This window comes from Mesitornis unicolor, unplaced genomic scaffold (assembly GCF_000695765.1).
Source record: "Mesitornis unicolor isolate BGI_N332 unplaced genomic scaffold, ASM69576v1 scaffold724, whole genome shotgun sequence".
Lineage (NCBI taxonomy): Eukaryota > Metazoa > Chordata > Aves > Mesitornithiformes > Mesitornithidae > Mesitornis > Mesitornis unicolor.
In genome coordinates this window covers 116,693-137,276 of record NW_010179206.1, presented here as the reverse complement: position 1 = coordinate 137,276, position 20,584 = coordinate 116,693, and the positions used below count along the sequence as shown (strand labels likewise).

Genomic DNA, 20,584 nt, shown 5'->3' with positions numbered 1-20,584 from the left:
TTCCCTTGTTATATTTCATTAAATTCTTCCAATTGTCCAACAGAAGTTACACAGTTATTCACACTGCAAGAATCTGAAATGAAACTTAACACTCCAGGCAAGCAGGACCACACCACAAGAGGGACTGCAATATTCTTGTTAATTAAATCATAGGCTAATGCACTGTACTTAGAAAACAGGAGAAACCCATAGACATCTTCCAAGTAATTAAAACACCAAATTTCTGAATAGGAAATGAAATTGAATTTTAGCTGTCCTGACACCAGAGGGAATACTGCCATTTATTTAGTCTAGACAGATCTCTCATAGCATTTGATAAGCACTACATCCTAAATGAAGTTTTTCTTCTCATTCTGGGGGATTATAGTTATTTGTGGTTTCCTGAATTATGATCAGCTACTTTTTTAGATTGAAATAAATACTCTGCATGGGAAAAACAGTTACGTACTCCAACATATCCCACAAGTGGATTAAAGAACAGAGTAATTTTGCATGTCGAGGCATCCATACCAGCCAACATTAATCAATATTCTTTAGATATCACTGATCTCTATAGGAACGCCACGCTTACACACTGATAGAATACACCTGGTATGATTAATTTAATTTATCTTTTATTTTAGCCAGTGCTGCTACTAGTGCACAAAGCACCGTCTCTTTACTAGAGCGCATCTTCCTTTAAAGAACAGGTGAGCTTGACCTTGATATGCTATGTCACATCTTCAAGTCTGTATTAGAGTTTATACACAAACATCCAAACAAATGTTTTTATACAGACTGTATTTGCATGACACAGTTCTAACTAATTTGTAATTCTTATCTCATATTTATGCAGTATGTGTGGGAGAAGGATTTCACTCTTGATTTTGATTTCACTTCTGATTTTCTTCTCAATTAACATGCACTGGAAGAGTTTGTGAAGTTAAATAATGATACTGGTTCACAGTTTATGAAAAATTTGCAGGGACTTGGAAAAATCATGTTATATAATCCATCTGGTTTTGGTTTTCCTCCTTAAATTTGTGTCTTGGAAGCCTTAGATTGTCTCCTAAACTAACATGAAAATGATAACAAAAATTGCATGCTTATATTTTAAAAAGTGAAATTTTCAGTCCTTGAATGTATGTTTATTCCCAAGATTGGAATGCAGTGGGAACACAGAGACTTTTATAGATGGAATATGTGCACTCTGCTCTCTATGTGCTGAAGTGTTACAAAATTCAGGAAGAAGATCAGCTTTTTGCATTGCCTTCTCATGCTGCTGAGCAGGCAATGAGCTGTGTAAATCCCTCTCCATCATGATGAAATTATATCTTGGAAAGCTTTCTGCATAGAACTGCAGAAACACTTGAAATAATGCTTTGAAAATACCATATGAAAAAAAATTAGCAACAAGCTTAGATTTTTTAATGCAGAAATTAAACAGACCTTGAACATCAGTAATATATTGAGCAAGGTTCAGCTTTTATATTCAACTGGCTTCTGTTCACCTTTATCCACCACTTCTTTCCCCTTATCACACTCAAACACGATAGATATGTGGACATAGCTACACACCACACTGTCTACTTTGACTTCAAAACATTTTAGAAGAAAATCTGCAACGTTACCAAGTGAGACATACCTGCATTGGCCGCCTGTACTTTCTGCATGCCGTGACATGGGCAATAACACTTGCATGAGTCTCTTTGCTGACGTTAATTCCATTCACTTTGAATATGCATTGGCCAGGGTGGAGACCTGCAGCAGCTGCCACCGTTCCTATTAAAAAAACAACATAGTCAACAGACTTCTTTTCCTAAACATCTCCTTTAAAGCTTACAGTCCAAAAGCCTCATTTTTAAATCAGAATCTGTTCTCGCCAATTCTTACATATTTCTCCCGTCCACAGGGTGCTTTTGCAGTCAGCTGGACTCCAAGAAAATGGAGTTCCCCAGCAGATGATTCCATAAAAAGAGAACAGACTATTTTCTATGGTTATTTTATAAAACAAATGTTGACTGGAAATATTAAAATGTTGAAAATTTGTCTTACAAAGGATTTTTAAAGGATAAAAATGTTCTAGCTTGAAACTCACAAATTATAACTTAGAACACTTTTATTCTGAATTCTTTTATATTCCTCAGAGTTAGGAACTTTTAGACTACTGGTGCCTCTATTCCACATACAAAACAGAAGTTTTCTGAAAATTCATAAAGAGATATCAGAGCATACTAGAGTTTCTTGTTAAACATTAAGTGAAATACTCAAATCAAAAGACCTTTCCAAGGATCTAGTTCTTATTTAAAATTTTTTATCAATTCATTTACCAACTCAACAGGGTGCCTTACAGCTTTAATCAAACACCCAATGATAATCAAGTAGGAGATCTCAGAAATTTGAATTATTCTGGCGAGAAAGAAACCTCAAAACATCATACTCTTTGAGCAACAGAAAACACATAATTCAGTGCTTCACTTTCACAATGGCATAACCACTTTGAGAAAACCTTCTATCCGCTGCTAGGTACTACAGAAATAGCAACTCTCTCTAGGTCTTTTCGGTGTGACTCTGGCTTACTCCTGGAAGACAGCCTGCTGGACTATGACCTGAGTTCCTGCTACCTGAATGTTCGTCTCCTCATGTCTCTCTTGATAGTGCCACAAAGGTGCCAGGGAAGTTAAAACCTACTGCCTAGAGGCTGCAAGGCTGAGGTGAAAAGACTAAAGAGGAAGAAATGGCTAAACTGAATTTGCAGGGCTAACAAATAAAAAAGCCACATCGTGACTTGTCAACTAAGCATATTCGACAAGGAAATATCTGAAAGAATATACCTGGATTTCCCTCATTTTAGGTATTATCAGGGTTGGGGTTTGTTGAAAACAAATAAAATCTGCAGCAACAATAGATGAGAGCTGCATTTTAAATTTAATACCAAAGAAAGTCTTTGGAAATTACACCATCAGCAGCTATTTCAATAAATGGGAGCATGGGGAAAGGGTTTAAAAATAAATATTTAAACAGGTATTATTAAGTATCTCTTTAAAAAAAAAATCTCCCTTCAAAAAAACACAAGGTCCCAATTCCACAAAGTATTTAAGCATATGCTTAAAATCTTTCAGGTTTAGCAAACCATACACACAAACACTTACATACTATTGAGGCTAACTGGAATAAAATATGTGCTTAATGAATAAGGATAGGCTGGTGAATTGAGATCCAGGTGCAGAAATAATTATCACATCAGCTCAACAGTCTGTAGTTTATTAGACTTTCTCTTGAAAATCTAATTTTTGGCACCACAGCCTAGAAAAAAAAAGTCTTTTCAAATCTAGCTGCTTTGCAGATCACTTCATTTTAAATTCCTCAATGACAAATGAAGAAGGTGGGGAAAAGGACACAACTGCCCCATAGTAACAGAAAATACAGTGCTAGTTGGCTCCATCATTAAAAACATGCAACAGCAACAAAGAATGCTTCAACTTTTTTTATTGCCGGTGCACCAGTCAAGAACACACTGAGTTAGGGATGGCAAGCATTTGACATTCACATCACAAAACGGACAAAACAATATTTACAGGAAACATCTGCAATTTCTAATACAGACTAGATCACCCTTGAAAAGTTTAGTTAAAGTGCATTTTCTGCAAAATGTTTTCAGAACTCTGCAGCATGGCCACCCAACAAATTAACACTCAGGAAATGAGTGGTTCCCAACACCCATTCACTAGAGAAGGTGATTTTGCATCCATCAGCTATTCCTCAGTCCATAAAGAATGCACTGTCTTAACTTAACTCTCCTATATTCATGAATATACTTAAAAAAAAAAAAGCTGGAAAATCTATCCAAAGCTTACAAAGTACAAGAACACAAAATAATCTTACTTTGTTTAATATTGTTTGTTACTTTGGGGAGGTGGGAAATCTAAGCTGTGTCACTGGACTTAATTTTGATTTATCTCAGCCAGGCTGTTTAGATATTAAATGGATTAATTACCACTGCCGTTGACAGCTCCTACAGCTTACCTCGCCCAACAGCATGGACCACTGATGGGCCAAAGCCCCGGATTTGGAATCCAAGTCCATCTGCAGAATCAGGAATCTTCACTGTCCTGATAGACGCAAACATTCAATATGAATATAGCAAACTTTTGCTGCAGTTTTTTCTGAGCAGCTATGCAAAGCACTGAGTTTTGTTAAGCAAAAATTGCCTATTATTCATACAACTATGCACATTGTGCTACGCCTAAGTGCAACTGTAATAAACCTACTGACAAACATAAGTAACAAAAACATGGTTCTGAGAATCAAAATTCATATCTAGTCCTTAAAATAAAGCTCTGAGGTCACCCAAAGTAAGATAGCATACCCACATGATATCAACTTAGGTTCCAGAAAAAGCAGCACAGCTGCATTAGTCTTTATCAGAGCTAGTTAGGTCACACATAACAGTGCGCTGATTAACTTTGCAGCTTTTACTTCTAGTGCCAGCTCCATTATTATTTAAGGGATCTTTGTCCTAAGCTCCATTTGCCAGTGCAAAAGAAAATTCAAATTGAGGCCGAAAAGTTATTTTAAAATACATGTAAACTGTAATAAACTTGATTTACAGGTAGTTTTGAATAATATTGCACCATTTCTTGCACTTTCTGGTATAAATAATGTTTAGCATTTGGACATTATTATCAGCAAAAGTGAGATGCAAAACCCACTGAAGTCTACAAACTTTTTGAAAATATTCAAATATTCTTGAAATTAATAAATTTCTATTTGAAATAATTTCAAAAGTATAGCATCATTTAGTATACTTATATATTAACTAAGGTTGATACAATCTATATGGTTTCATTCTGAAAATGCTTTATGAACATGCTAATGAGCTATGAAGGATGATGACAGGCAGTTTAGGCTAAGAATTTAGGAGAGAACTGCCTCTTCTGCCAACACAGCTGTGCTAGCAGCAGCTCCCAACAAAAAGCAGGCAGTACTGAGAAACAAATTCCTCAGCCACTCTGAACTCCTCATTCTCTAGATTATCTATGACAATTTACCCACATTTTCACTGGTAAATTGTGTCAGAAATTAAACCAAGATCTACATTAAAGAAAGGCCAAGATATGTCTTTTCTGCCATATTTCTTTCTTTGCTCTTTCTTCCTTTCTGGGTGCCATTGTATTTTTCAAGACACTTTTGCGTATTAACAGGAGAAATACATCTCCATTCTACTGCTGAACGAGAGCCACTTCCAAGGCGCTCTGTGTGTGCTGTCTGGTAACAGAGGATGGTTCCTCCTCACCCTGCAAAACTTAATCAAAATTACTCCTGACCATTCTTTCTTACTCTCCTCTTTATTTGGTATGTATAAACCAGTACGAACTGCATTAACTTTATTAATAGACCTATGCTCATTTACATACTTACTGAACCCAGCCATTAGGCTTCACTTTGTATCTCTTTTACATAACAAAAATTGCATTCACGTAGAAATGGTCAAAAGTGCATATAGAAATGGATCTGTTAAATAAAGATTGCTCCTGCTGTTTACACAACCAGCACACACAGTGAAGAGGCCCACTAGATCACAGAGTCCGATTTCTGCCAAAACAGCAACTAATTCCCAGACAGAGGAATTTGTTTAACAAACACAGTGAGAGAGAAGTGATCAAAACTGTCTATACAGATAAATAAACTTCATTTACACTTGTGGTTCCTGCCTGTATCTGAAGTGGCAGAGCTGACGATCTAAAGCACTTGTGTTTTGCTTTTGCTGACTGATAAATGTAATAAAACAAAATCAAAGCAGATCAAATTGCTTGACTCCACAAAGTTAGATTAGAATCACAGAATGGTTTGGGTTGGAAGGGACCTTTAAAGGTCATCTACTCCAACCCCTCCAGTGATGAGCAGGGACACCTTCAACTAGATCAGGTTGCTCAGAGCGCTGTCCAACCTGACCTTGAATGTTACAAGGGATGGGGCACCTACCATCTAGATTGCCATCTAGGCAACCTGTTCCAGTGTTTCACCACCCTCATAGTAAAATAAATTCTTCCTTATATCTAATTTAAATCTACCTTATTTTAGTTTAAAACCATTTCCCCTTGTCCTGTTGCTTCAGGCCCCACTAAAACGTCTGTCCTTATTTTTCTTAGAAGCACCCTTTGAGTTTTGAAAGGCTGCAATAAGGTCTCCCTGGAGGCTTCCGTTGTCCAGGCTAATCAACTCCAAATCAGCCTTTCCTCAAAGGGGAGGTGCTCCATCCCTCTGATCATTTTTGTGGCCCTCCTCTGGACCCACTCCAACAGGCCCATGTCTTTCCTGTGCTAAGGACTCCAGAGCTGGACACAGTACTGCAGGCAGGGTTGCACCAGAGCAGAGCAAAGGGGCAGAATCACCTCCCTCAACCTGCTGGCCACACATTAGATACAGCATTTTAAATAACTTTACAGTAGCGCTGCCTGAAGTTGCACCAGTCTTTCAAAATTCACTTCAATTTAGTTTGTGAAAATTTCCCCAAAGGAATGACAACTTACTCCCGTGGTTTAGTGCTCACAAGAACCCGCAGGGGCTTTCTGCTGTTTAAACATGCTTTCAGAAAGCAATCCACTTCACTGAAGGGTCGCAGGAAAACGAGGTCACCATTAATAGCAAAGATTTTTTTCCCAACTTCCAAGCCTGCCATCTAGAAAACAGTAACAGTTGTGTTATATGTTTGTCTTTTATAACCACTAACATTATGTTTTCTTCTGCCGGCACGCAACCTCAATAGGAATAATGACACATGCATTTCCCTTACATCCTTGATGCCTCCCTCACATGCCAGGCATAAAAGACTTACACCACAAAATGCTTCCAGAACTGGTTAAACTGACGTGAAAGGTACAGTAAACACTCATTCTGAAGAGACCTAAATACAAGACTTAGTCTTAATCAAGATTTTTTGACAGTATTACAACATAAGTTAATATTTGTAATAGTTAATGGCTTTCATTGAGCCAGTTGTTTAGGGTTTTTGGACATTACCTAATTTGTCCAAACCTCTCATTTTCTAACTAAAGCTTATTTTCAGAAGGCAAGACTTGATTAATATTTTAGTAAGTGAATATGTATTAAGCTTCAAAACAAAACAATATCCTTAAACATTTCATAGCTGTTAAGCCAAAGGCATGGCAAGCGAAATTGCACAGTTTTTAAATTCTGGTCTAACAAGAAACGAAGTGGTTACAATTGGATGGAAGGAGTACACAGAGCAGCTCAGGGCACAGGTTAAGCCTCAGTAACATCTGAGATCATGGCAGAACCCAACTGCTAGAAATCACCCTGGATATAGCTTTGTGGCTGTATTATATTATGGATTTGGTCTATCTATTTTTATCATAAATTTCTATTCCACCATGGCATTTAGAGAAGCTTGAAATGTAGGTATAAATATTTTCTCTCATGGAAGAGACTCATTATCTATCTTTACATGAATAGAATTCCACGCAGTTCAGCAGAATATGAATTTACCCAAAGAGCATCTAAAGCAACACTAACAAACAGAAAGGCTGGAATTTATTAGTTCAGATTCTCAAATTCTAGACTTTATCCAAAGCTTGATACATCCTCTATTATGAAATGTATGAAGTGCAACTCACAGACTAGCTTTTTATTCATTTCATGTTCTACTAAAATGTTTATTTCACTCATTATTAATATCACTGGAATATCACAAAATGTATAAAAATAAAATTATAACTTTTCTATCACCACTCAACATGTCAAATTAACTGAGCAGAAGATGAGTGCTGATAATGGTCAGCGATATTTTAAACAAAAAAACAAAATCGAAGAAAAATAAAGATTCATAACTACAGCTTTCTAGAGAAAGTTGTCATTATTCCCTTCTACTACTATAGATTTTCCTAACTGATATAAAAAACATACACCTGTGATCAAGTAAATAGAACACGGGAAATAATTTACAATACTTGATACCTCAGCATTTGATCCTTTCTCCACCACTTTAATAATTGGCACCTTATTTTTATCTTCTAAACCAAAACCATAGGTGCCTTCATCAGATTTAATCTGAAAAATAAAATTGTTCAAAATATTGTTCAGAAAGGCATTAAGAAGAGCTAAAGCATATCCCCATCAAATAACAATACAGTGTTAGTATATCGTCACTACAACCTATTTTTTTACTCATCAAAGCATACAATCATTGGGTTTCACTCACCAGTAGTGACTTGGCTATGACATTTTCCACCACTTTCAGATCATGTTTCATGAGTCTGTGCTTCATATTTGACCCTTCCATTTCTTCATCAGCATAAAAACGAAACAGCAGTGGTTCATCTTTAAATTCACTTTTCTCTAACACTGTATGATACAAAGTCACACATAGTAATCCTTTTTTTTCATTTGAACTTTTGAATATCAAATCCTTAATGAACTATAAAATATTGAGCATGCTACATTAAATGCTAGCAAACTATTTTTGTTTGTGAACCTAGGGAAATCTTAATTTTTAACATAAACAATTATTTTAATTTGGATCCATTACAGATGGGTATCACCAAGATCACTTTCAGCTACAACATCTGGATTCCACCAAGCTGAGGAAGATGCATTAGCCAGAAATGGTTTTAGTTCAAATGTCAAGCACATGCTATCTCCTAAAAAGGATCTGAAAACAATTTCTTGAAAAGTTCTGCTGGGCAGCCGCTGGAGATGTTCACCACCAAGTGCTGGCACTCTCCAGGTGGTGAAGTATGCCAGGTTTAGCACTAGAAATGGGTTTGGTAAGGATGTGGAAGCAACTAGAACAGCAGACAGATGCCGTTTTAAACATACAAAGAAAGGAAAAAGAACAAACAGTGCAAGAGAGGAAGTTAACTCTCCCTTCTTCTCCACACAAGCTGATGATAAAATAATTTCTTCCCTTTTTATTTCAGTAAATAATCCACTGCTTCTATACTTTCACTGAAATCTTTCCTCTGATGGAATTAAATATGACCTTGTTCACCTCATTTTTGGCACTGCACGTATCTCTGCCTTCCTCCCTCTTCCTTCTTTGTTCCCTGCTGTCTCTGTGATTTTCTCATTTTTCTACAGTCTACTTTCTCCTACTGTCACTCCTTCACATTTTTAAAATCATTCTTCTTCATACTTTATTGCTTCCCCCCAAAATGTCCTTTCCTACATACTTCCTCAGTTTTTATTGTCTCATCTGCGTAAACATGTATTACTTGCTTAAGAAATTTCTAAATTGTGTCTAATAAAACTTCTCCCCTCCCTAAATCCTTCAGAGGATGAAGCCCTCAGCACATGCTATAAAACTGACTGAAAATAATTTTCTGACTATTCAATAGCTATTTTTTTCTTGAAGACTGTAGCGTAGGTCTCTTCAGCAACACAATGAAATAAATTCCTATATCTTCTGGAGTACCTTTACCAGCCCCTGCATTTCCTTTCTACTATGTAGATAGCATTAAACAAAAGGTAAGCATAGCTTCAATAGAATGCATTCACTTACCATGGTGCATAAACCCATTATCACAAAGGGCTACACCGAATATCATCGCTTCTTCCCTTGTTCGACAATCCCCCTGTTGAACCATGGCATATTTTTTTAAATACATTTTAATATGGCAGCAAAACGGATCCTATGCACAACAGTGCAACCTCACAGGGCTAGCAATGGTTGTAGGTTATATTTACAGCTGACACCTTTAAATATAGACTTACAGCATACAATAAAAAGCAGTATATCCATGCATGTATTATATACTTCTTTATAGTTACAAATAAATATGTAAACATTTTAGTAACACTGCATTGTCCATAAAAATTTAACATAATACAATCTAAAAGTATCAGTTTTAAACTTTTGTTTTATAAAACTGGTGCATGTTCACTGACTGAAGAGAATATCCTGTTCTTGTTCCTAATTCATTTAATTCATTTTAATTTTATTTGTTTTAAAACAAAACTGATGACAGCAAATTGGTACTGACTTCTATCTATCTAGTCAGTAATTTAGAGTTTTCAGAGCCTATCCATTTCATTTTAAGCCACGAACAATGTTAGATGCTGAATCACAAAGCTAAGTTTCACTAAAACATTTAAAGTTCAATTACAAATAAAGAAGATAAGCACAAAAGGGATAAATACCATGGCTGCTGATGGTTGATTTCTGTTACTTTGTTAGTTTAAGAGGATTACACTTACATACACTGTTCTAATAACCCTTATGCAAAGACTTTGCATGTTATTCTGCGTAATACATCACTACCTTTCAAACCAGGATTTAAATGCAAAGAGTACATAAATCCAAAGGTGGATACTTGCCTGTGCAATCAACCAGTCTATGAGTTTGTTAGCCATGACTACAGATTTGTAGGTTCTCAAGTGATAATCTTTATCCCTGTTCAAAGCAAGACAAAACAAAATCTAAAATCAAACAAAAACTCTAAAGAGCCTAACAGAAAAAAAACCAAAAAAAATTTATTTTATAAACAGGTTACTACAAGCAAGAATTGAGTGTTTTGTACTGGTTCAGAAGGTCCCTCTGGAGTAAAGCAAGTCAAACCTTTCAGTGTAGACAGAAAGGAGGAGGCTGATAGTATCTTACTTGGGCAATAATGTCACTGGATCATAAAAGGCAGTTGTCTGTTACAGTGGGGGCTCTCCAAATGAGGTAATAGAGTGTCAGTAAAGTAAGTAAAATAAGCATCTAAGCATATCCATCAGGATCTAGAAGTTTCTAAAAAGTCTGTAGAAAAGGTCATATTTAACAGAGTTTGCAGTCTTTTAATTATTCAGTTATGCTTTTTGTCTTGATAGCCCTTCAGTTCTGCTTGATTACTCCCAAGAGACCAATCTTGAAATGGTGGGTTAGGTTCCTATGTTCAAACACAGTATCTTCAGATTATATACTTGTTCCGAATGACTCTCTACAGTTTTCCCAATTGGACTCACCTAATTACTGGGGTAAACAGACTGTGAAGGCGACAGTACAGTCGTACACCCTGTTAAAGAGACACATGAAGTTAGTTAACCACACATTCACATCACAGAGAACATAAGAGGAAAGGAAATCTGTATGTTCTAAATGCACTTCATTTAGCTAGTAAAAAAGTCTGTTCAAATTTCTATATATTTTCATGTGCCAAAACTTAAAATTTCCAGATAAAAATATTGATGAATAAATTATAAGAAATAAACATTAAAATAAAACATTTCTAATTTAATCTAAGCTTCATTGAGACACATTCAAAAAGGATTAGCTTTAAGGGAGCATGAAAAAATTCTAAAGCAGAGTAGTTTGAAAGAAAAGTACACCAAACCTGAAAGATAAAACAATGTTTCCATGCACTGTTTTCCCTATCACTGCTTGCTATTCTACACACAGAGTAATTAAAGTAAAAACCACCACATTTTATTGTATGCATAGGTATCTTATTTACAAATTGAAATCATAACTAACCAGTAAACTTAAAAAATATGCAAAAAGATTCAAAGATTTGAAATGTTTCCAATTAAAAACAATAAAACATTTGGAACATCAGAAAATGTTATTTTAAAAAAAGAAGTCCCATTAGTATTCCTGGGCAGACTATATAATAAAAAAAAGATTATAACATGTTAGAAGAACCATGTATAACAATTAAAATTTGTGTCAAATCAGACTCCAACCTACTTTTCAGTGACTGCTAGTTCGGTACTGAAGATTCTTCTAGAAATTCATTACATCAACAAATCTCAGACACTAATGTAATACCCAAATGCTGACGATTTTCTACTGCTACAAAATCATGAAATTTTGAATATTAAGGAGTTTAAAGGTAACTTTGCTCAAACATTTTGTTATTCTCAGTAGTGTAGATGGATAGCACTACATATCTGTGTTTAAACCCCTACATGAGTGCAGACTTACTGCCTTGCTAAGGCACTAATAAAAGACACTCAGATTTAAGAAAAAATTAAAAGCCATTTTCAACGTATAGCTTCATAGCTACTAAAATGGACTGAAAAATACAATAGACCGAAACATTACCTTCAGAATCACCCAGAACACAGGCCCATGCATCTGCATATGAAACCATTAAATAACAAAAAAAAACAAACTTCAATCTTGTTTTTAAAACGTGTAACAACAAGCCAAAATCTTCCCTTACAAACAAAACTGAATTTGATTCACATAAATACAGAGACAGGCAAGTGTGAGGGGATATTCTTTATCTTATAACATTTTTACATTATTTTTCAAGCAGAATCTCCATTTCTGATGCATTCTTCTTAATAACAGCAACAGGCCTATTCTGTACCTTAGAGATCACATCTTGCATCTCATTTCTGGGGTAGTACGTTCCATCATCGTATCGGAATCTGTACAGCATGTGTTCGGGTTTAAATTGGTGCTTATCTGTAACTACATTTAAAAAAAAAGTACGTATTGTTAGGTGACTTTCTGAAGAAAACAACGAGAAAAGGGCTAACGTAATTTCTTCCACTTACAGCCTATTACATAGCAATAGATAGATTTCAGGGAGGGAGGGCAGAAAGCCCAATTAGATCATCTGCCCTAAGTTCCTTTATGTGACAGTATTTCTCACAATGTTTAAGCAGTCCACAAAAAAGCACAGTTTCAAGTCACAGTGTAAAGAATGAGAAAGACACTCGGGCAGGGAACAGCCTGAAAAATTAGGCATCCAAATCTGTTCTAGTCTTCAGGACTTTTGCAAAGTTCATTGACCAAATAAAGCTTATTTTGCAACTATCGTTGTTCCACATTATTGTCTGTCCTAATTATTGCTGGCCAATGCCAGATGAGTAGATAAAGATACAAACCCCCTACAACATATCTGACCAGTCTTGCACTGGGAAGGAAAGGGAGAGGGAGCATCTTCCCCTATACATAGACAGCTGAAGTTCTGAAGTGCAAGAGACTTGCAATCATTATGAGGGTGTTGATAATCCATTTCCCCAAAGACTTGTGAAGAAAGATCTTAAAAAGTGATCCTCATGTGATTCCAGCAACAAACTTCACAACTTCAAGTGTTTCACCAAAACATACGTGTCATACCATATGATACAAAACTTCTCCGGCAAACGGTGCTACAGCAAGTTTTTCTGAAAAACAGCTGATTCATCTGATGGCCGAGGACAGCACTAGGCACTAGCACCGTCCTAGGATACCTGTCTGGTATTAATTACTCTTTGGCACAGATGTAAGCTTTAATTTTGAAACTAAATTTGCATGTCATCAACTGATAAAGAAGGCTAGTGTAATGTCTTCATTAATCAGAGTAACAGACCTGACAGTGTTAGGTAATTTTTCTGTGCGTGCCTTCCTGTAACAAGTCATTAAACTATCATTCCTTATTCTCTTCAAAAAAATTTAGTTAGGCACCATAAACTTTGTATAGTAAAAGCAGACAGTGCCTTCTGTCTGCATCATTTTTCAAGCGCCTTCAAGTGCTTCAGTACCTTCAGACATCATCTGACACATGGACATAAAACCTGGACTTCATATATTAAGTGGTTTCATTAGTGTCATGTGCAAGAGCCAAATAACTTCTCTACCTGTATTTGATATATCTACTAATAGCAAGGTCCAGGACACTATTCCAATTGCCTTGAACTGATGCTTCACGCTAAGGTGATCATCCACAATAACCCCTAAGCTTCTTTACGTACTACAGAATTTTAACATACAATGCCTAGTATAAGAATCTAAATGAATTTTCACGCATTGTGACCATTTAACTCAGGAAAAAAGATAATTTCTGGTTCTGTAATTAAAAATCATTTCCTATTGTTGAAGAAAAAAAAAATATTCCACTAGATCAAGATACATTAAGAGTTTTTAAAACCAGCATCCACAGAAAATAGAACCACCACCATCAGGACAGTATTGCTTAAGGCCAAATTGTTCCTCACTGTTACAGAGCTGCACAGGGAGGGAATCAGGACTACAAAGCACCTTTCCAACCTTGCACGCCCATGATGAAGAGAGCAGGCTATGCCCTTCAAGGAACACCAGCACTGCTCAGTCTTCACAGCCTTTACTTACACACAGTGCACCAGAAACTAAGGGAGCAGGTCCGAAGAGCTGCAACATCCTGAGCTATGGAAAGCAAGGAAACAAAACCAGGATGCTTCTGACTACGTTATCGTCTGAAATACCATATACATCCAGTGAATGCTGTGCGGGAAACTGTAAATCCCTATTAATTTTTTGTGGGTTTTGTTTTCTATGTTATAGATGTGATTTGGCTTGTTCTAGTCAAGAGGAAGCATGCGTGATCTGTCAGCTACTGTACTAACATGGAAACCATAATAAAAATATGAAAACATTTAGCTTACTGTATAGCTTTCCTTTTAACTAGTATCAGCTATACATTTGCAAGGCTATGGTATCAAACACTTAAAGCTGATAAAACACATCATTACCACTAAAGAATACATCATTATACCATTGGCTGATATAATTATGAGTCATTTCAAGTATCAGAGAATGCCACCAGGAGGATTTAGAATAGCAACACACAAACAGATTTTTTTTCTGTTGCAAATCTGGAGGGAAAGGAAAAAAAAAAAACAACAGGGAAAACCCATAACTTTTCTACTTTCAAGAGGGACACACCATGGAGTAAAACAATACTCATCACAACATGGGGCGGGCATCACTAGAATGAAGCCCAGCCCAGGGAAAACAATGGCCAGCACAGTGAATGCGCAAAGTCTAACAATGCCCTCTATAGCATTTGCAATGTGAGTAACAGCCAAACTTTCTTTCTCCCTTGCTCCCTCTGTGAAAACAGATGGTTCATTCAACTTTATTTTAAGAATTCTATTTTCACTGAACCACAGCTGGATCCGCTATTCAGAGTAGCATGTCTGGCGCACATTTCTATGCTCTAATATAATTACCCTTTTATCCCATGAAATTACACAATATTCATTTAACTCTGCATTGAGAAAGTCTATGAGTGTATTTGGGATATAAATTACAAGATCAGGAGAAGAATCTTTGGCAACAGAATCATTCCATTGAAAACAATTCTGTGTGTGTAGTAAACACAATAGCATCTGACATTTGAATGATGGTGGAGGAAAATCATGTAGACTGACATTAAAGAATTAAAGACTACATGACTACTGATGAATAACCTTATAGTTTTTCCTCCTACTCTGCGTATGCTTAAAATGCACACAGCTAAGTGTCATTCTCTTACTCCCGCTTTCTTTCCAGTCAAGGACACCAAAAACACGGTGGCAAAGAACTTATAAAGTATTAAATTCATTGCTGGCTGATGTACAGAAGTATTCACACATATATTATCAATGACTCTATCTAAATTTACACCCTGGATCTATGCGGCAACAGTAGCTAACTTCACAACTGTTTCACTATTTGTTTTTTTAAGTGATTGTACCTATTGTAAGACAAACATGCCTTCAAACACAGAATTTTCTCCAGTTCACTTATATGATCCTGTTGGAGTATATCTTGTAAAACAGAGAGAGATGAGGACCTGCTCTAGTAAAAGAAAACTACCTCCAGAAATCAAACCTTCTTATTGGCTCAAAACCTAAACTATTTCAGTGATACTTCTCTCCAGAATGAGCTCAATGCAGATAGCTGACTGAAAGCTTCAGCATAAAAATATAGTACCTATACAATGTAGTGAAAATAAGGCCTTAAAATTCAAATGTTTAAACTGCTGCGTTTTAGGTTGGGTTCCACCAGCTCCACTTGTAACACCAAACAGATGAGTCGGCACATTTATCAACAGTCAACTGTGACTCTCTTCTACAACTCTTGGTTGAACATGTATCCCTAAAAAGCCTGGCCTTAATAAAAGATTTAGATCCTTAAAAGCAGTCTACCATCCTCTGTTCCCTGAGAATTTAGTTTTGTTTACAAGAGAACAGCAAAGTTTCTCTAGGTCCCTGTTTGCAATGCTGTGATCCCAACAGCACAGTTGTAATCTGACTAAATCAATGGAGCCTCTCCCAGTAAATCTGCTAGGCATGGGCCATAGCCCCATAATGTCCCTGCAAGGATATAATGCATATTCAACAAGCTGTCTTGCATTGACAAGACCATTTTTTTGTCAAACAAAATAAAATCCAATCTAATTACAATTACCTTGAAAAGAAATAAGTTAAAATTAATTATATTTACCATGATGTATAATGCCATTCTCTAATAAAGCTTGGCCAAGATGAACACCTTCTTCAGATTTGTGTATCTCTCCGACTTCCAACAACCAAGACACAAATTCACTGAATTAAAAACAGATACAAAAAATTATCTTTAAATGTGATACCACCACATCTACTAAGTTTCCCTCTCAGTTACGAGTGTTTCTTACTAGCCTAGTAAGTGATTCTTAATGACCTTCAGAATGCCATATCACCTTTAAAAAACCACTCCTTTTAACTCTACCTGACATACAGGCAAAAGGATGGAAACAGTTTTAGAGACAGATTTTTTAAGCAGAATAAAACAAATTTGATACTCCGAAGTAGACATTTCAGAGACAAAACGTATTAAACGAGTTGGGAATTACTTCTTTAAAGAAACTATTTCATTTAATGCATTTTCATGTTTTCAACATGCTTTTGCAGCCCTGTCCCTTTAAAAAGCTACTCTGGAATATGAGTATGCACCCATGAATTTCAGGCCAATCAGTTTCCATTTTGGCTAAATTCTGGGAGGCAAATAGGCCTAAGAGACATTAAAAATACAGTGTGGTTTCCACAGAATTCCAAAGAAGATTTAAAATGTTTTTTTAGCTGGTTAAAATTCATGTTATAAAGCACATATAATACCTTCCAAGAAAGCATTTGGGGAAAGTGGTTAATTTCCTCTTCCTGTCTTTGATGAGATTCCCCTGTTTGCACATCATTTTGTACAATCTTTCTCCTTGCTCAGAGATCATCACCCAAGTGTCCTGTTCCATGCCCAATTTTAAACCTGCCAAAAAAAGCATTAAAATTTTATGAAGTGACATTGCTATTACATTTCAATATCTTCCCCAAAATGGAGAAGCAATACCAATAGTTTACATGCAAAACTAGCAAATGAACTGTTTTCTATTAGTTTACTCAGACTCAAGATTCATCTGTGAATATCTAATATTCATAAAGCATAATTAAATTCTATCTATAATTTCCTCAAAGTGAAGTTAAATTGTTACTGATAATGTACACCCACATCAATATCATACTGTAGTAATGAATACTAATGCAGTGATTTTCAGACTTTAGTATATGAACATTTGGAAAGGAACAGTCATGTATTCATAAGTTTAAAAGAAAAGGGCCTTGGTTTTGCTCTCACAATGTGATAATAAAAACGTTTGCACTTAAAAGAAACTTTTTCAAATCTCCAATTAACAGTAACTAGTTATCTGTTATACATTTGATAGTTTCACTTAAGATTAATTCACACCTTTTCTACTAAAGCATATACACAACTTGGTTTTTATTTGCTTCAGATTTTTTCCAGCAACAGAAAGCTATCAAGGGTTTTATTTCAACATTTCTTAATGGGTTATTTTTTCCTGTTTCTCTTCTTGAGAAAAACATTATGTTTTCCAAGTAACAGGTGATCAAAACCAGTTTCTGTTGAATTGTACAGCCTACTGGCCACTCACAGAACCTCGTGCTTCCAAGCCCAGACCTTCATATCCCATGTGTTTTCTCAGTAAACAATTATTAATTCTAGAGAAAACCACACATTTCTGGGATATCTTATGCAAACACTCTGTTTCTGTTCACATTTTCACATTTTAAAAACTGCAATTGTACGTATTCAACCTGAGTAACAGTATACCACTTCTTTTAATTCTGATAAAACAGCCAGAAAAAATGAATCAGGACATCACAGCATCATGAGCCTTAAAAGACAATCCTCTTTTAATTAAATTTCTAACTCGCTGAATGCCTCAGGTGGTCACATGAAAGCCACAAAACTGACAGAAAGACTTAATAGCAAAAAGTGTCCAATTCAGCTTGATTTCTCCTAGCAAGAAAATACAATCTATGAAGTGGTCCTAGTTGATAATTCAATTATGACCACTGAGGCCTCTGCTAAGGTACTTCATTCAGGGCATTCTCTTCCTTTTGTTCAGCTTCTGCTGTATGGACGCCAAATAACAGTATAGGTTGAGTTTCCTTAAGTACCTTGAATCTCTGAGTGTTCCAACATGAACAGCCCAGCAAGGCCCATCTACATGGCACACTCAAGCTGTATTTCCGTGCCTTACCCCTGCTCCATGTGCTGTATTTATCGACTCTGGAGATCACTGCAATCTGCCATTCAGTGTGAGATGCGGGTACTACAGCATCACTGCAAAGAAATGCGCAGGCACACACAGCACAGCCAGGAGAGAGTTGCTCTCATGAGCCTCCAAGCCCAAGAGATCTGGGAAGTGTGTTCATCGGATTTAGCTTGTCTCAGAATTGCACAAGAGACAAAACACTGTTCTCACATGTGCAGTCACTTAGACTTCATTGTAATTGCCTATATATGAACAGGCTCCGTGTCTTCTTAAGTAAACATACAATTAAAGCATCTTTATGTACACAGTGAATGGGAAAGTGTTACAGCTACATTTAGACACGGTATTTGAATTCTAAAAAGATAGCTGTTTGGTTCCCGAGTCATTTGGCAACTTGACTGCAATTAAGCTGATGCATCCTGCATTGCAAGAGGTGTTTATACAGATATTAAAAAAAAAAATCATTTTGCTGGAGGAGATGGATAAATTTATAAGTTGATAGAGTAACGGAGATAGTCAATAAATACTTTTGAAGATTCTGTGTTGCAAACTGAATATAAGTATGTACTAAATCCTCTTCTCTTTCCTTCATAGTTGTCTCCTTGGTGCCAAACCCACTTGAGGACACCAGGAGCTGAAAATTTCCCCAAACCATAGGATGCTAAAAGCCTTAGACATGGCTTGACTTTGGGATGGTTACCTCAGACCTCATGCTTGGCAAGGTTTAGCTCAAGCTCATCTTTACTACCAGCTGCACAATGGTATAGTGTGAAATAGTAAGAATACATCAACATAAAATATTTCTACCTACTGTCTCTATTTCTTACCTAAAGGTATAGAGTCTAAGGGAGCCAAGAAACTTCACAGTGAAGTGGGATTTGTTAAAAGCCTTTTTAGCCAGCTCCAGACAAGGCCCTCTACAGAAGCAGACAAACCTGTTTTTTGTTGTATTTGACACCATCTCTACTACATTGCTCTTTCATTTGTTATCTTTTAAATGTTGAGGTTTTAGACCTCTGAGGTATCTTTTTAGTTTTTCTACTATTAATTCCTGATGGCATTATTAATTAGCCAGTGCTCAGACACTAGTATTCAACTTTAAAAGACCAAAGAACGTACTGTTAGTCTTCATTTACAACAGAGGCACAAAACAAAAGCTACTGCAAAAGGCAAGAGAAAATCTACACAGACCAGGCAAAGAATCCTAGATCTAACTACAAGGTCATATTTTATTTCAATACCAAGGCTCCAAACATCATTACTGATTAGGATATTTCAGCTTGCAAATGAAATTAGCTCCAGACGACAATGATGCATCATCTTTCCCTGGTTCTACTTTGTGCTGGGTTCACCTTGAATACATGAGGTTACTCATGGTCACATTTGAGATCAGGATTTTATTTAATCCAATTATTCTTCCATCTTAATTCAGCTATTCAAAAAACATAGCTGTTTGCCAATGTTCTCATATATTCTTGGGTAAGGGAGAATACATCAAAGATGGGGTTGTAGCTAAATTCTGTACCATTTCATGTTGGGATCATCTGCATGAAGACTCAACACAGAAGACCTGCTCATTTCGGTGATTCAAATATCCATTCACAAAAGGGAATCAATACATGCAAAACCCAAAGAAATTTAGGACAGACCCTCATATATCACAATCCGTAATTGTTTACAGGCCTCGATGGAATTATGACAATTTATACTGGTTGAGGATAAGCTGTAAAATAATGGATGAAATAATCTCCTGATTCCAAAACAGCATTTGCTGCTAGCATACATGATTCAAGCCATTATGCCCTTCCCAGTGCAAGTTTGATTTTTTTTTTCTAAGCTGGTATTCATAAACCTTCAGCTGAACCTGACACCACAAGTTTGCCTTAGCAGCTGGTTTTACTTTATAACTCAACATAAAAATACAGTATGGCTTTCTAGCAAAGCAACACAAATGTGGTGGGTTGACCCTGGCTGAAGGCCAGGTACCCACCAAAGCCGCTCTATTAATGCCCATCCTCAGCTGGACAGGGGAGAGGAAACAAAACAAAGGGCTCATGGGTCGAAATAAAGGACAGGGAGAGATCACTCATCAGTTACCAGCACAGACAAAACAGATTCAACTTGGGAAAAAAAATTAATTTAATTTATTACCAATCAAACAAAATGAAAGACTAAAACTAAAAACTAGATCTTAAAATACCTTCCCCCGGCCCCTTCCTTTTCCAGGGCTTAAATTTACTCCTGAATTCTCTACTTCCTCCTCCACAAGGGCTCAATGGGACAGGGAATGAGGGTTGCTGTCAGTTCATCACACGTTGTCT

At 36.3% G+C, this 20,584-nt stretch overlaps 1 protein-coding gene across 1 annotated transcript in view; it reads right to left on the bottom strand.

The window, feature by feature from the left end:
- Positions 1 to 1,624: 1,624 nt before the first annotated feature.
- Positions 1,625 to 20,584, bottom strand: part of PREX2 (phosphatidylinositol-3,4,5-trisphosphate-dependent Rac exchange factor 2) — a gene marked incomplete at its 3' end in the record, with an annotated part of 93,705 nt that continues 74,745 nt past the window's right edge. Inside the window, exons 10-20 of the mRNA XM_010182671.1 lie at positions 16,810 to 16,954; positions 16,160 to 16,260; positions 12,294 to 12,397; positions 10,945 to 10,994; positions 10,315 to 10,390; positions 9,500 to 9,572; positions 8,201 to 8,343; positions 7,957 to 8,049; positions 6,513 to 6,661; positions 4,006 to 4,091; positions 1,625 to 1,761 (exon numbers count right to left, since the gene is read on the bottom strand). Coding sequence (XP_010180973.1) covers positions 1,625 to 1,761; positions 4,006 to 4,091; positions 6,513 to 6,661; positions 7,957 to 8,049; positions 8,201 to 8,343; positions 9,500 to 9,572; positions 10,315 to 10,390; positions 10,945 to 10,994; positions 12,294 to 12,397; positions 16,160 to 16,260; positions 16,810 to 16,954 — 1,157 coding nt within the window. The remainder of the gene's footprint in view (positions 1,762 to 4,005; positions 4,092 to 6,512; positions 6,662 to 7,956; positions 8,050 to 8,200; positions 8,344 to 9,499; positions 9,573 to 10,314; positions 10,391 to 10,944; positions 10,995 to 12,293; positions 12,398 to 16,159; positions 16,261 to 16,809; positions 16,955 to 20,584) is intronic.